Source organism: Centruroides vittatus, unplaced genomic scaffold (genome assembly GCF_030686945.1).
Source record: "Centruroides vittatus isolate TY-2023 unplaced genomic scaffold, ASM3068694v2 contig_459, whole genome shotgun sequence".
Lineage (NCBI taxonomy): Eukaryota > Metazoa > Arthropoda > Arachnida > Scorpiones > Buthidae > Centruroides > Centruroides vittatus.
The window spans coordinates 1,940,851-1,958,255 of NW_027122255.1; the positions used below are offsets into that span (position 1 = coordinate 1,940,851).

Consider the following 17,405-nt stretch of genomic DNA (forward strand, 5'->3'; position numbering starts at 1 on the left):
TTTTGATTTGTAGATGTTTGAAATACTGTATTATAAATATTAATATTTGTTTGTCCACTCCACGAGTCAATTATTAATAGAGTTTTCTATTATATTTGGAGATAATACGTCTCTTACATAGTTTGTAATAATTGCTGTAGATAATTTGCCAGATGAGCTAGCTGTAACACTTACGTTTGGCATGCAGCATTGAACTTACGTCCAAAGGTTCCACGAACAGCGATGTTTGAACTCTACGTCCAAAGGTTCCACGAACTTCTTGTAAGCAAATAAATACATTACCTACAACTTGTCCATTAGTATTAATTAAATATTGAACAGTGTAGGAATGCGTAACTTTATTACTAGGAGAATGTGTGAATCCAATAGTATTTTTTCTCCTTTATATGAAAGTGTTCTTGGTGAAATCATTTCGTACAAAAAACCACACTCATCCATATTGAATATGAAGTTACGTGAATAAGATGGCAATAAGTTTTTTACTGTTGTTTGAAATTGCGCAGCTTTTACTAAAATATCCTTTTTGTTCACTATTTGTTTTATTTACAAGTTTTGTAATCTTTTAAGATACTAATCTATATTCTGTTTTAAATTTTGCAACCCAAGAATCACTAGCTGTAAACTTAATTGAACTATTCAGTTAAAGAAATTTCTATAACGCCCATATTTTTAATTGCTTTCCTTTAACAATTTTATAGTTGCCTCGAGCTTTGTCAAACATTTGTTTAGTATGTTCTTTAATGATTTTTAACGTTTCAGTTCTATGCTTTTGAGATTTAAATTGTTTTTCCCATTTATATAAATCACTAAAACGTTTTAATTCTTTAGTTCCTTCCTGCTGTAATGTGTGTAATTTCCATTTTGGGTGTTTCTTATGCAAGTTAAGAATTTCTTCTTTTCGTTTTGTTGAGATTATATTCTTATCGGATTTTTTCATTATCTGAATATCCTGATTCACAGTCAGTGTCTGCGTTATCGATTTTTTCTCTTGAAGCAAATGTATTATTTTATTATCTGAAATAGGCCCATCTATAATCAAATTGTTATTTTCCATATGACAAAACTCTTCGTCATCTCTACTTACATAACTACTTAAAATATCACTAAATGCCTTAAAAAGCAGTTTGGCTACCTGTTTATCAACGTCTGAAATATTAGGCCTACAAATCTTTTTTGTAGGCCAAACATTATCACATAAAGTTTTAAATTCTGCTATAATGTTTTGAAATGTTTACATTTAATTCTCCCATTTTCGAAAATTCTAGAATTTATTCTTAAATGTAATAGCGCTGTCTTCCTCCACGACCGTTTCACTACTAAAACTTTGCATATTTGTGTTAATAGTACGAATTTAATATAGAGTTTGTATACTTTTAACGTAATTAAACTAAATTTTATTAATTCTTCTCCTATTTTTGAAAATTTTAGAATTTATTCTAAATGTAATATCGCTGTCTTCCTCCGCAACCCTTTCACTTCTAAAAATTTGCATATTTGTGTTAAACTACTATAAAATAGTATGACATTTGATTGCTAATAACTCTGATTAACACTTTTAGTGAATACTACAAATTTGCCATAGAGTTTGTATAGTTTTAACGTAATTATTAACTAAATTTTATTAAAATTTATTAGAAGACACTCCGACAGTTCCCTTGTAAGTTTAAAGAGAAGAATGAGCACTGGAGATTCTTATATCTATGCCAACTTAAACTAAAATTAATAATTTTAGTAATAAAATTGTAATTTTAACTGTTAATTATAAAATCAGTCAGTTGAATAAGAAATTGTGGATACCAATTATCCTTAATAATGTATGCTCCCCTTTTTAACAGCAACATAGAAATAATAATACAGAACAATAAAATGCATTATTATTTTCAATTGAACAAAAGAGTTGACAATTTCAAATTAAGGATAATGTACATCTGCAGTAATCTTAGCTTCCATTTCCATCTATAATAAAATGAAACAAATTATTTAATTTGATACTTGTTTTAGTTATTTATTATAGTAAAATGGTCTTACATGAAATTAAAAGTAATTTATATAACACATAATCACTTCATTTATATAATATAAATATCAGTTTAGAAAATTATTCTGCTTGTACAATAATTTCAATTCTATTCATAAATTATCAAAAGAGAAGAAAATCAAAATAATGATAAATATGTTTTACAGCAATGTTATACTTCAAATGAATTTATGTAAGGGAAATTTTTTATCACTGCTCTACACGTTTGGTATTTACTGAATGCTTAGTAAATGTTTGGCTAATACTGAGTAGTGTGGATGATTTACTCATGATTAATATTCAGTATTCACTGTTTCCTACTCCTTGTCTGTATATTGTGTCAAATCAAAGCGGATAAGTAGGCAATTATTTGGTAGCCAGCAAATACTGAATGTTTGGAGCCTCCTTTAAATATTTAAAGTCCATTTATGGATTATTATTACAACTGTCAGGAAAGAGATTACTGTGTACAAATATGTTTTATTTTAAAAAATAAGAAATTAATTATAATAAATATTGTTATGAAGATAATGTTCAAAGCTTTCATTCTAAAATACTCTGTAATCTATAGTTATCCATCATCAGTTGTAATCCGTAATCATAAATAATAATGAGTCTACATTTGAAAAAATATATACAGTGGAACCTTGCTTAACGAGCATAATTTGTTTCTGAAGCTTACTCATAATGCAAAATGCTCGTTAAGCGAAACAATTTTTCCCATATAAATTAATGTAAAATACGATAATGTGTTCCATGTCGAAAAAATACTCAAATATTGTATGTATAACATTTATTCAAAGAAAATTATACAATAATATCATTGTTAAGGAGCATGAATCATTATCTTTTCTTCTAGCACGGAATGAACCAACCTTTTTTGTTTTCTGTAAATTCAATTTGCAGAAAACAAAAAAGTTGAAAAAATATCTCTCATAAACAGCTAAACGATATGCCAAATTTTTGAGCTTTGTAAAGGCTATAATTATAAATATTAAAAATTAATTAATTTGACTAAAGGTAGACAGTTATGCTTCCATCTCGTATTAAATTTAATAATTATAAATAGAAATGTCTAAATTAAAAATTATTTTAAAAATTTAATTTGGAATTGGTCGTTAAATTTAATACGAGATGGCAGCATAACTGCCTATCTTTAATCAAATTAATTTCTAATATTTAGTTATAGCCTGTACATAGCCCAAGAATTTGGCATATCGTTTGGCATGTTTATTATATAATGGGTTATGGTTGTTGATGTTTATACGTAATATGTTTGAACACAAGTTTGGAAAAATATGTTATCACAAGCCACACTAAGATACTAGTTGGAACTAATGCTAAACACAGACTGATGGAGCCATGTGCACAATCTCGGACTTCCCCTCTCCTGGTCACTCGTTAAGTGAGTCATTTTTTACAATTTGATGTGCTTGTTATGTGCAGTTCCACTGTATTAACATTTTATTTTTATGTCAATTTATAAATTTTTATATTTTCTACAGTGTGAAAATAAATTTTTTTATGATAGTAAAATTTTTTGTAAAGTTTTAGGACCATTAGTATGGCTCTGTTTTGAATATATGTATTATAATAATTATTTATACAGTTTACCCCACTATTGAAAATACTGTTTCCATGAAACATTTTGGCTTACAAAATGACATAATGCAAAAAAGCAATTTCCATTAATTTGAATGGCAGAAATTTGAGTGTTACTAGATCTAAATTAATTTATCAAATCGTACCAAATTTGTCATATGGGTTTTACACCTTAGGACACATTTTGCTAACACAAGCATTAAATAAATTGAAAGCACAGATGCTCATAGATACAGTGCAACGCTATAATAGGTTGTTGCATAGATGTTGGGTGTAGTTCCCAGGGAAAATGTTTGGTAACTTTTGCTGCTTGATGCTTGGGGTGTATACTGCACCCAAAATGGTTTGCCGCAAATCAAACACTAGACACTATTTTTATATTTTGGGTTTCTTTTGGTTACTAAAAATGGGTAGTAATACAGGTCGTTAAAAGCAAGCATGGAATACCTGCTTATGATTATATGTAATATTTTGTAAATTTTTAGTAAAATTTTAAAGTACTTTTAAAGTTTTAATTGTGTTATGTACCATAACATATTTATATATATATATATATATATATATATAAAATATGTATTTAATATAACTTATTTGTTGTAATATATTAATTTTAATTATAATATATATATATATATATATATATATATTATAATTAAAATTAATATATTACAACAAATAAGTTATATTAAATACATATTTTAATAATTGAAGCACAGCAAGTAAAGTGAGCAAGCTTCCTTGGCAGTGACTCGAATTATCAAATTGCTGAAACATGTTTTAGAAAGTAATGACAGCCAATTTGAACAAAATTTTATGCAGTAATAGAAGTAATAAAATGGCATGTTGGTCAAATTTCAAAATTTGACTTAGAATGGGAAGTAATGGGGTAAAAGGTCAATCTCCATGTTAAGTCAATTGGAAAATTTTGCATTGTAAATATATAAACAAGCAAGCACACACTACCCAATACTCAAAATACGACAATGCCATATTGTTTAAAGCATTCTTGCCAATTTCTTTTGAATATCAATCTTTTTCCATTTTTATTGAAAAATTGATCATATTACCTTGCAAGGTTGCACAACTTTTATTATGCAATTTAAGGAAATTTACTGTTGAAGTAAGTAACAAGTTGCTTTAATTCAGCATCTCCCTCATAATCTAATGTGAGATTGCAAGCCAATGCTGTGCTTCACTTAGAGACAAAATTTTCCTAGTTTAGTTCTTACTCAATTAATAGTAATTCTCAATATTATAGAAATAAAGATAATTATAATTTTTCTGCAAACATCCTTCTTGTTTGATAACTTACTTTTAAATGTTAACATTAATATTTTCAATTTATTTCATAATGGATTTAACCATAAATGTTTTGATCTTAGTTAATGAATATTAAACTTTTATATATTTTTATAGTTACAGGGAATGTCTCTAAAGTCTGAAGATAATATGGGATACTTACCATCAGTATTAACAGATGATGTTTCTCATCTCCCTTTAAAATTTTCACTTAAATCCAAATTAGCAAATCCTCAAGATTCAGTTGCAAATTCTGTATCTGACACTATGAATTCATCGGCAAGGTTTAAACTATGCATTTCTAAAAACTCAGTATCTTATCCAATATCTGATAGTGGAGAGAGTGGCTCTTACATGAAACTGAAATATCCAAAGCATGATCCTTTAAGAAGTACATTAGAATCACAAGAAGCTATGCTTGATAAAAACAGTATGCTCAGATTAAAAGTTTCACATGGAAAGATTATTGGGTATATAATTTTGTTTTTTATAAATTTTATTTATTTATTAAAACTTGATTTAATTAATTTTTTTTTAAATTTTTAGTGGAAAAGATGAAACTGTAAAAAATGATTCTGTATATGATTTTGTTGATTCTGATGAAGACAATCTCATTGTAGATGAGCATCCTTCTAATCGTAGACCAAAATTATCAGATCTCAGGAAACCCTCCAATAATGATGCTTCTGTAGTAGATTATAATAAAGGACAATTAAAACTTAGATTATCATGTAAGTCTTAGATCATCATGTAAAACAATATTATATTTAAGATAAAGAAAAGTATTCTGATTAATACAAAATATTTAATTCTTATAAAATTATTAAATTTTATATCATTGTAAATAACATTATAATTAAAAATAATTAATAAAAACTTGTAAATGTTTATTTTTAGAAACTTTTTAAAAATTTATTAAATAATTTATTTATAGATCCTCTAAGTTGAAATGCTAGCTTTTAAGCTTTTGCTCTCATTTTTCATTACATGGTTTAAAATATCTAATTTATAATTTGTAAAATGGAATTAACATAGTTCATTTCACTAATGATTTTTTTAAAGTGCTTTAAGGATTCATTTACAGTTTTCTGTCAATTTTTTTTTTTTGTTTAAAATCCTTTTATTGGTGATAACTTACAATTAACTGCATATGTGTAAAATTAGCTTTACAAATCTATCTCTAGCATACAAAAGTTCAAATATATTAGAAAGTAGGTCATTTATTTTACAACCGTTTAATTTTATTTCATGTTTATAGATATTTCTTATTATATGCAGTCTAACTATTTCACTATAACACAATTTTAAAAAATCAAAAGAGACACTAAATTAAGTTATTTGTGTCTGTAATTCAGCTACACATATGGTAACTAGTAGGGTTTCTCATTTCCTGGTCTTTTGCTTATACTGGGATTTCAGAAAAAAGTGATCTGTTTCCCAGGATCCTGGAATATAATTAATTATTTTTAAAATATAAAAAATATCTTGAAATCGAATGATATAATTATTTTTCATTTTTAAAAGTAATTTAATACGTCCTGCAACCTCCAAAATCATAATATTAATAATGCTGTGTAAAATATATATTAAAATTATCTTTGAATTATGTAGAAATTTTCACAAATAGAAAAAATTTATTAAAGTTTGTTGGAAACTGCTTACAAAAAAAATGCCTTTGAATTGTGTTGAAAATTTACAGAAATGAACTTAGATCAAACTTATAACTTAGAAGGTAATTTTTGTTTTTTAAATAAAACATAGTACAAAATAATAATGTAAATTTTTATAAGATTTTGAAAACCAAAGATGGTCAATACTCCGATCACTCAATCTGGTTTTATTTTAATAGCGAGGTTGAGGCTGAAGTTTTAAATGTGAAAACGTGTACATGGATGTTCAGCGTTACTTTCCTGTAAGCCTAGAAGTTTGATAATGGTGTTTGGAAAGTCAGTGGGATCATGCTCGACATTCGAAACACCATTGTCAAACTTCTAGGCTTACAGGAATGCGACGCTGAACATCCAACGTACACATTTTCATATTTAAAATTTCAGCCTCAATCTCGCTAATAATGAAAAGTCCTGCTACTGAAAATGCTCTTTCCAATTCAATGGATGTGGGTGGAATCGTCTTTAATGCATTTAAGAGAAGGCAAATGTTACATGTTTTTTTTTTTACCCATAGCGTCAAAGATTTCTAGTTTGTTTTAGAGATGCGTTGCGGTGCTTCTTTTGCTCTTAACTATTCTTGACTTGTCTACCTCAGCTGCTTTAATAGAAGTATCAAGCTTATAGCCTGATAATTCAGCAGTTTGTTTGGCTTTAATAATCAGACGTATGAAGAAAAACTTCATACTTGCAGACTTTGTACTCATTTCTATCCTTGCCCAATTTGCACAACCTGGCATAATGCAGTTATTGAAGCTACTGGTCATAGTTAAAATTAAGACAGCATTGGTGCAATTATTCCAGGTTCAGACAAGTAAAGAATTTTCAGTCCTGCCAGAAATACATATTGATTATTGACAATCTGTGAGATGTCATTTAAACAAAACAAAAAAAGCAAAAATTTAAACAAACTAATAAGCAGGCTTAAAATTAATAAATACAAATGTATTCTGATAGACAGTTTATGATTTAATTATATTTTTTATTTGCAAAATTTCCTCAACCTAACACAAAAAAAGAAAAAAGTGAACTTTTAAGAAATTGACAGGATTTCTCGGGATGAGAAGAATTTCCCAGATTAAAAAAGAAACAGCTGGGATCCTTGAGAAACCCTAGTAGCTAGTGTTAAGTGTTCAGTGTTTCACAGAATACAAAACATCATAAATAGTATTATGTCTTCTTAAATTTTTTAAAGTTACGATAGATCTTGATTTTATGATCACAGAATTGAAAATGTATCAATTAATCAATCCAAAAGCTTTAAAGGAATGATGAAAAGACTTAGTTCTTGTATCAGTTTATTCATAATCCAATGAAATTTTGATTTTGATGAATTTGTATAATATTTATTAATATGAACAGTATTATTAATAATTGTCCATTGTAAATTGGTCAAATATTAATGTTCATTTGAATATTCAACTTTTCTTACTAAACCATTTTAAATAAAATAATAATTAAAAATATGATAGTTGTAAAGTTGCAAAATTTTTTTTCTTTTAATTTTTCTGTTTACTAAAATATTATATATATATATATATATATCAAATTAAATTATTCCATTTTGTCTAAAAAAGCGTTATACAGAGTGATTGAAAAGTCATGCACGTGTGTTGGGAATCAATTTTATTTTGTGAGGTTAATGTACAAAAATACAAAGATAGTAAAAACAAAATTTATAATCTGATCTTTAAGAAAAGCAAAATGAAATCATATTATTAAAACATATGTTCAAAATATCCTCCTCATTCATGAGTGCAGGCAAGAGTTACTTTTGTTGTGTTTGATTCCATCTTGTAAAACAGATGCCAGCAATTACTGTTATAATGTTCCTCTTTAGTTCATTTATTGTGTGTAGATTATTTTTATACATAGTTTCTTTGAGGCATCCCTAGAGGAAAAAATCTGGTGATTATGGGGGTCATGATCCTTTAGAAATAAGACTGTTGCCAAAGAATTATTTTAAGAACTGCAGAATCTGGATATTTCTGAAACTCATCTGCAACACATACATAAGAGTGACTGGCAAAATAATGCTTTACAGTGAAAATCTGTTGTTCCTAGAAAGAAACCATTTTACTTTCTCTCTGAACAAAGTTATACTGTGGCCAGTTTTATGACTTTCATACAAAAGTCAGAGTTTTTATTAATAGTTAGCAGTCACTATAGTGTCATCTTGTGATGGGAGACAAAAATAACTTGATACAATTTACACAAACTGATATTTTGATTTGTGCAACTTTTTGATCACCTTGTATAATTGAATTTAAAAGCACAAACACTGTCAAATGAACTAAGAACTATACAAATACAGTGTAATAAAAGTTCATTTCTGTGATAGATTCTTTATCAATATTATATAGAGAAGCTTTGTGAGCATTACAACTTTTTGAATATTATTTATTTTATCATTAAATAATACTAATTTAAAATAATATAATGATAAAAATAATAATTTACATAAGTATAAAGTAATAAAATTATATTTTGTTTTAGTTAATAATAAATCTGGAACAGATAAACTTCAGTCTCCACAAAAATCACAGCAACAGGTTTCTGACGGAGGAGATACTGATTCTGATATTCCTAAAAATGGGACAATTGATGATTTATTAATTGCCAGTGAAATTGCAGTTGATACTGATACAACTAGAATCAGTTTAGATGACGAATTAAGGTAAGCAATAAAATTACTTTGTATATATCAGTTTTGTAATTTTTTAAAATTAATTTTTATTTTATGGTTGGTTTTGTTTTTTCTTTTCTTTCTTTATGGAAATATCATACTTAACACAAATCTGTAATGTGTTTCATATTTGTTGAGGTGAATGTGCCTTGATCTCTTCCTGCTGACTGTCTCTGCATATGGTTGGCATCATTTTACAACAGTCTTCGAAAAGGTCAGGCACAGAATGACCACGTGATTGTTCTGTTGAAGAATTTTGAACTTTTGTGGAGGGAAGTCTTCTCTCTCTCCTCCTTTTAGCATTAAATTTCAGTTTGTTAACATTAAATGTCACACATTTGTTCCAATACAATGCAACAATATTTAAACTTATTATTTTGAAGGGAATAGTCAATCAGTTTGACTTATTTGAATAAAAAATTTGCAAAAAAAAATAATAATATTTAATTTTTCAAATTAGAATTAAACTAATTATTAAATAATATTTAATTTAATGCTGGCCTGAAAATGATCTGAATTTCAGATATGTTTGGATATTAAACATCAGACTATGGTTTATTGTTCATTTATGTTTTGTAAATACCAAAACATGTAACAACTTCAGTTTATTGGAAGAAACTGAATCATGACTTCTGGGTCATTCTGAATATCTAGCGTGTAAAAATAATTTAACTTAAAATTTTGTTAGACTTTTTTTCTTTGCTTATTTGTTCAGTTCATTCAGTTTAAAAGAAATAACACAATAAACAAGAAATGAGAGAAATATTAAGTAAATTAGGTAATGGAGATCTTCAAAATTACAAAGTCCAGCTTTCTACACAAAATTCAATATTTTCATTCAGAAACTTTTTATCTCATCCTTTGTGGTTTTTAGATATTGTTTTTACTTTCCCGGCTGTTATATATAACAGAGGGAATGTATGGAAATTGACCCCTGCAAGGTTCTTACATTTTTGGACTCTGGACCTTAAAACATCAAGAAATGCAAAAAAAAAAAATTGGGTTTTTTTCTGTATATACGGACGTTAGTGTGTGCATGGGTGGATGGCACAAGTTTATCCACTTTGAACTTCAGTCTTTTGTCAAAAATTTTGAAATTTTGCATGGAGATTTGTGTATTGGGGATTGACGCTATTAACTTTGGTGGTTGTAGGTTGACAGGCTGGGGAGAGAAAGAGGGGATTGTGTGTCATATCTTGAGTAGGGTTGGACTTAATGACTGTTTTACTTGTTATTAGCACTTAGTTTTTTTCTATAAAACTCATCCCTACCCTCAAAATTAAGTTTTTTGCCATTTTATAATAGTTAAAATATAAAAAGATTTTAATAATAAAATAATATAACAGATGGCATCACATGGGCAGTTTTAAACGTTGTCAGGAAAGTTAAACAACTTGTTGCTGGATTTATTATCATCTGATTATCACTGTTTTAGTTTAAATAAATTGGAAATAGTTTCAAGAATTTTTAAATTTAAAATATTAAATCTTTAATAAACAATGACGCAAATATGTCTGGTAAATGAATTGAATAAATTATATTGGAAATTATTTTGCTGAGTAAAAATAACTTTTAATACAGTGTGTCTGAGAAAGATCTTTATCATTCTAAACATTAATAACAAAAATACTAACAGGTGAAATGAAATGCAGTTTGCTGCAAAAGAATGAAGAAATCTATGAGTTTTTTTACAGTACCTTCAATGTAGTTGTACGTGAGCTCCGTCCCCTCGATGTGGGTTCCTGTCCGTGGTGAGGGGACCTCCCAGAGATGGTTTAGAAACTCTTCTTTACCATCCCTGGGATCTGAACGCCCACCCACGTGTTTGCCGTGCGTGGTGTCCCGTATGCCGGAAAGGGGGATCCTGGTAGTTGAGGGGCAACATAACGTCCCCAACACACTGCTTTGGCCTTTGCTTCGGATAAACGGGAGGCTCAAATCAGGCTCCGTTTGAGTCAATCGGCTGGTCGTTGAGTCATTGTTGACCTCGGCTTGGAGTCAACCGATCGATGCAGACCGGGCGGACACGTCAGACAAGATGTGCTTTTCTTGACTGCATTGTGAGGGTATAGCTCCTGGGAAACCCTGGTGTGACGGTCTATGGGAATCTCCCATGTGACGGCATCCCCTTGTTGGGCCCCATGGTGGGTGGGGTCACCGGGAGCTGAATAATAATTTTTCAATATGGATTCACTAAAATCTAAAACACCATGTACCAATGCATCACCACCAAGCGATTTTATTTCCACCAACCAACCAGCCTACCTTATTGTTCATGCTACGGGAGAAACATCTCTGTCGAAATGTTCTCCTTTTCTAATACAAAAATTATTTGAATCAACCATTGGGCATCTTAAAAAAATCCAAAAATTGAGGTCAGGAGATTTACTTGTAGAGGCAGCCTCTCCTCAACAATCAGCAAAGCTTTTAAAAACTAAATCTCTAGGAGACATAAATGTCACCATCACACCACACACAAGTTTGAACTCGTCACGTGGTGTGATATCTGAGATCGATCTGATGTCTGAAGATGAATCAGATATCCAGATCAATCTTTCAGATCAAGGTGTCACTGCTGTCCGACGCATCTCCATTCGTCGTGATGGCAAGTTGATACCAACCAAACATCTCATTCTCACTTTTGGAAAGCCAACATTACCATCATTTGTTACTGCAGGATATCTGCGCTGCCCAGTTCGACCATACATTCCAAACCCGCTGCGCTGCTTCAAATGCCAGCGGTTTGGACATTCTCAAACATCCTGCCGAGGAAAGAGCGTATGTGCACAGTGTGGGACTGAAGGTCACGAGAGTACCGATTGTAAAAGTATCCCATGCTGTGTGAATTGCAAAGATGCCCATCCTTCCTACTCCCGGAAATGCCCTGCATGGCAGAGAGAGAAAGAGGTTCAGCGGGTAAAAACTGTCAACAATTTATCTTACCTAGAGGCTCGTCGCATGGTCACTTCAAGTGCACCAGTGAAACAGAAAACATTTGCTGCTGTTTTGAAGTCCACAAACACACGTGGGGTTCAGACAGACATTTCCGTTTCACCAAATGAATCTCTCACTTGCCATGCTAGATGTTTATTAACTCAATCCAAAGAAACAGAAGAAAAGGAGAGTATAAAGAAAAGAACACCCCTACCTAAAGCAGGGGTAGTAACCAGAAATGTGGGTTCAAAAAAAGCTAATAAGAACCCACTCAACAAACAAAAATTAAAATCAGCCCTCTCTAAATCTAAAAGATCAGAGACTCAGTCTATGAGTGAGTTCTCCGACTTCTCAGATGAGGAGACTAATAAGGTGGTTACACCACCAGCCTCACCTCCAAAAGGCAAATCGGCTGTAAAATTAAAGAGGGATACCTTTACAAAGAATGCTGCCTCAAACACATAATGGATTATAAAATAATCCAATGGAACTGTCGTGGTTTTCGCAACAACTTTTCTGACATTAAACACCTGACATCGTCTACTTTATCTCTCTGCGTGGCACTTCAGGAAACACATTTGAAATCTGGAGAAAGAATTTCTTTAAAAGGATTCGATCTCTACCGTAAAGATGATGACAGCCACACCCGCGCCAGTGGAGGTGTGGCTGTACTGGTTTCAAACCGCATCCCGTCTTTACCGGTACAAATAACAACAGAGCTGCAAGCCGTGGCAGTCAGAATTTCAATCGGCGTTACTGTCACAGTTTGTTCCATATACTTGCCACCAGATGTCAGAGTCAATGATGATGAATTGGATGCCTTGGTTGAACAGCTGCCAACTCCATTCCTTTTACTCGGTGATTTCAATGGTCACAATCCAATGTGGGGCAGTCCCGACATCAATCGTCGTGGCAGGGCCATTGAGAGATTTATAGGCAATCACCAACTGTATATATTTAATACCGGAGAAGTGACATACTTCCATGCCCCAACAAGAACATTCACTGCCATTGATTTATCATTAGCCAGTCCGAACTTGTTTTCAGCATTTACATGGGGGGTTGGATCTAATCCACTCTCTAGTGACCACTTCCCAATATTTCTAAAATACCGAGGCAGAGAAAGCTGTGAAACAGCCCGTCCACCACGCTGGAAACTTGAAACAGCAGATTGGCCTGCATTTTCCTCTTTGGCTAACGTCACTGAGGAAATGGTCAATACTGCTGATATCAATGATGCAGTCGAAGTTGTCACTTCCAGTATTATTCAGGCAGCCGAAAAAACAATGGGGAAAACGTCAACCAGATATCCAAAACATCCGAAACCATGGTGGGATCAAAATTGCGAGGCAGCATTTAAAAAGCAAAAGAAAGCATGGGGGATTTTCAGAAGATACCCCACTGCTAACAATTTGGTTGCTTTTAAGAAAGCAAAGGCTAATGCCAGAAAAATAAGAAGGCAAAGCCAAAGGGATTCTTGGAGGAAGTATGTTTCTAGCATAACATCTTCCACCAGCTCAAAAGCAGTCTGGGATAAAATCCATAAAATCAATGGAAAATATGCTTCTCACTCTCTGTCCATGCTGGAAAGTAATGGCACAATAATCAGTGACATAAAAGGTATTGCTGATTTGTTGGGTGAAACATTTTCGTCTTCATCCAGCAATATTATGTATACAAGGGATTTTCAGGCTTATAAAGTTCAAACTGAAAAACAATATCTAAACTTCCACTCCCCATCTAATGAGGAATATAATGTGCCATTCAGCAGAATAGAACTATGTACAGCAATCTTTCGCTCGGGGAATACTGCTGTAGGGCCGGATAAAATCCACTACAGCATGATAAAAAATCTGTCAGACAATTCCCTCAGTAATCTTTTGAATCTGTTTAACAGAATATGGACAGAACATACTTTTCCAGACTCTTGGAGGCTATCTATCATCATTCCCATACCCAAACCAGGTAAAGACCACAAGAATCCCTCTAATTACAGACCAATTTCTCTGACTAGTTGTCTTTGCAAACTTTTCGAGAGAATGGTAAACAGACGCCTGATGTTCCTCCTAGAGGAAAAGAACTACTTTTCACCACATCAGAGTGGATTCCGTAGGAACAGAAGTACCACAGACAATCTAGTAAACCTTGAAACATCTATACGCGAAGCGTTTGTAAGACGACAGCACTTAGTGTCTGTGTTTTTCGATATAGAGAAGGCTTACGATCGCTGCTGGCGATATGGAATACTTCGTGATCTGCATGAATTTGGACTGCGGGGTAATCTGCCAATTTTTATAAAAAACTTCCTGCAGAATCGTAGATTCCAAGTCAGGATGGGCAACACTTTTTCTAGGCCTTTCACACAAGAAGAGGGTGTTCCTCAAGGTTCTATTCTGAGTGTGACTCTGTTCCTAATCAAAATTAATAGCATAGCTAAGTGTCTTCCTCCCAGTGTGAAACACTCCTTGTATGTGGATGACTTTCAGATCTCCTGTCAGTCTACTAACATGAGTTTTATTGAAAGACAACTGCAAATTTCCCTAAATCGCATAGACAATTGGTCCAAGATCAATGGTTTTACTTTTAATGCAGAGAAGACCTCGTGCATCCACTTTTGCCGAAGGCGTGGTTTGCACCTGGACCCTGAAATTCACCTAAATGGGGTTAAAATTCCAATGGTCAATGAAGCAAAATTTTTGGGTGTTGTGTTTGACCATAAATTGACGTTCTTACTACACTTGCGCAATTTGAAGAGTAGATGTTTAAAATCTCTGAATCTTTTAAAGGTATTATGCTGCTCATCCTGGGGAGCAGACAAATGTTCGATGCTCAGGATATATAGAGCCCTCGTTCGCTCTAAGCTGGATTATGGATGTGTTGTTTATGGCTCTGCGCGAGAATCTACTCTTCGGATGCTGGATCCAATCCACCATCAAGCATTGCGTTTGTGCACTGGTGCATTTCGAACTTCTCCTGTTCAAAGTTTGTACGTGGATGCTTATGAGCCTCCACTATCTCTCAGGAGAGAGCAGTTGTCTTTGTTCTATTACATTAAACAGAAATTTCTGGCTAAACCTTCAGTTTATTGTAGAGTATCAGATACTCAGCTGAAAAGATTATTTACAGCTCGCCCAAGTTGTGTCCCTACATTTGACATTAGAATGGAGAATGTAAGCAGCACGATTGACCTGGACACAAGCAACATTTCACAGGTCGAGGTCGATAATATATCACCTTGGTCAACTCCTGTGATTAATGTTGACTTCAGCTTAAAGCAGTTTCCTAAGGAATCCACCCCGGACTACATCTATAGGCAGCACTTTGCAGAAATTCAACACTACGACAGGAATTTAATTCCTATTTATACTGATGGATCGAAATCGGTTGATTACGTTGGATCAGCCTTTGTCTGCCAGGATGAGATCGTGGCAGAACAAATTGCATCAAATTCTTCCATCTTTACTGCAGAGTGTCAGGCTATTTATCTAGCCTTAAAATATATAATTAGTAAAGGTCATCGTCGCTGTGTTATTTACACTGACTCAGTTAGTGCACTTCAGGCTTTGATCTCACATGAACCTAGTTCTCACTCTATAGTGATTAAAATTCGCAAACTGTTTTGCCATCTTATTGCAAGTAATATTTTTGTAAAATTTTGTTGGGTCCCAGGCCATGTAGGTATAAAAGGGAATGAAGCAGCTGATGCAGCTGCAAAGTCAGCAAGTTTTTTTCAGCATACAATGTTTATTGAAGGAGGTGACTTGAAGCTGGTTGTTAAAAAACGACTAGCAGAGAGATGGCAAAATGTGTGGAACGAACAAGTCCACAATAAACTTTACGAGATCAAACCTATAATAGAAAATTGGACACACAACAAACAGTATGATAGGAGATCTGAAGTCATTCTTACTCGTCTGAGAATTGGACATACTCGGCTTACTCATCAATACCTTTTGAAGGGTGATGACCAGCCAGTATGCCAGTATTGCATTTGTACTTTAAGTGTTAAACATATACTTTGCAACTGTGTTGCTTTTGACCAGAGTCGCAGACAGCATTTTGGAAATGCAACTTTGAGAGAGATTTTGGGCCAGAGGCCAAATCTTGATAAGATACTGAACTTTTTGAAAGTTATAAATATTAATAGAGATATTTAAGTTAACTAATATATTTATTTATTTATTTATTATATATTTATATTTGTGTTGTTCTGTTTGTTTGTGTTTTTGTGTTGTATTGACGCCTTGTGATATATATATTTAGCTTTGTTTAATTTTACCATTTGTCATGGCGCAGCATAGCCTGTATGGCTCTTGTGCCAAAAAAATAGAACTAACCAACCAACCAACCAACGTGAGCTCCGTTAGTAGCACGAAGAATGTCGAGTCTGTACTCAATTTCCCTCCAAGTATTTTTTAACGTTGTTTATATATTGTTGATGTGTTTTCTTTCATCTTTAAAGAAATCTTTAAGCTTTCTGATAAATAAAATTTATATTTTACTTTTATGATTCTATGAAAAAGTGTAAATAATTCAAGAATTTTAAAAAACATTATTAACATTAAATTATATTCTTGTATTTTAATTTTAATAAATTTTATTTTAGTGGAGGTCGTACTTCTCCGTCCACAAGAGAAGCTATTCAGGGTATGCTTTTTATGAGTAAGAGTGCCTTCCATTTTTCAAATCCTGCCATTCCTCCAAACAGTACTACTAATCCATCATTAGATAAAGAAGGGTCTCTTGCATCACTTGTAGATAGTCATCCAAATAATTTTTCTATATTAAGTAAAAAGTCTCCTGTAGCTTCTAATAAAAATTTACCAGGAACACAGTATAGCAGGTTTAGAAGGAGGTTTGATGAAGATGATGACTTTGAAGAGAGTCTTAAACAATGTCATCAAGATGGAGAATTCAGTAAGTAAAAAAGCATTTATATAAATAATAAATATATTTTGAATAATATAGTTAAATGTATTCACTAGATTAAAGTAGGAGAAATCTATTAATAACCTATTACTAATACTCCTTCTACAAAAGAAAATGTGTTTGGTGAAGTCAATTTTTTGTTGTTCAATTCCAGAAATAAAAAGAGAGGAATGTGTGAATAGAACAAAGAATATATTCTAAAAATTATGTTACCAAAATTCATTTATATATTGCTTCTTTTTATCAGAAAAAAGGCAATATATAAATGGTA

The 17,405-nt window shown here is 31.8% G+C and overlaps 2 protein-coding genes across 3 annotated transcripts in view; both read left to right on the forward strand.

Moving 5' to 3' along the window:
• Positions 1-17,405, forward strand: part of LOC136977450 (histone lysine demethylase PHF8-like) — an 83,648-nt gene that overhangs the window by 57,182 nt on the left and 9,061 nt on the right. For both annotated transcript variants that reach the window (XM_067272936.1, XM_067272937.1), the window contains exons 13-16: positions 5,036-5,388; positions 5,465-5,649; positions 9,082-9,262; positions 16,812-17,122. In XM_067272936.1, coding sequence (XP_067129037.1) covers positions 5,036-5,388; positions 5,465-5,649; positions 9,082-9,262; positions 16,812-17,122 — 1,030 coding nt within the window. The remainder of the gene's footprint in view (positions 1-5,035; positions 5,389-5,464; positions 5,650-9,081; positions 9,263-16,811; positions 17,123-17,405) is intronic.
• LOC136977452 (uncharacterized) lies at positions 11,001-12,772 on the forward strand. Its single transcript, XM_067272941.1, has one exon. The coding sequence runs from the start codon at positions 11,456-11,458 to the stop codon at positions 12,668-12,670; it is 1,215 nt and encodes a 404-aa protein (XP_067129042.1). The 5' UTR covers positions 11,001-11,455; the 3' UTR covers positions 12,671-12,772.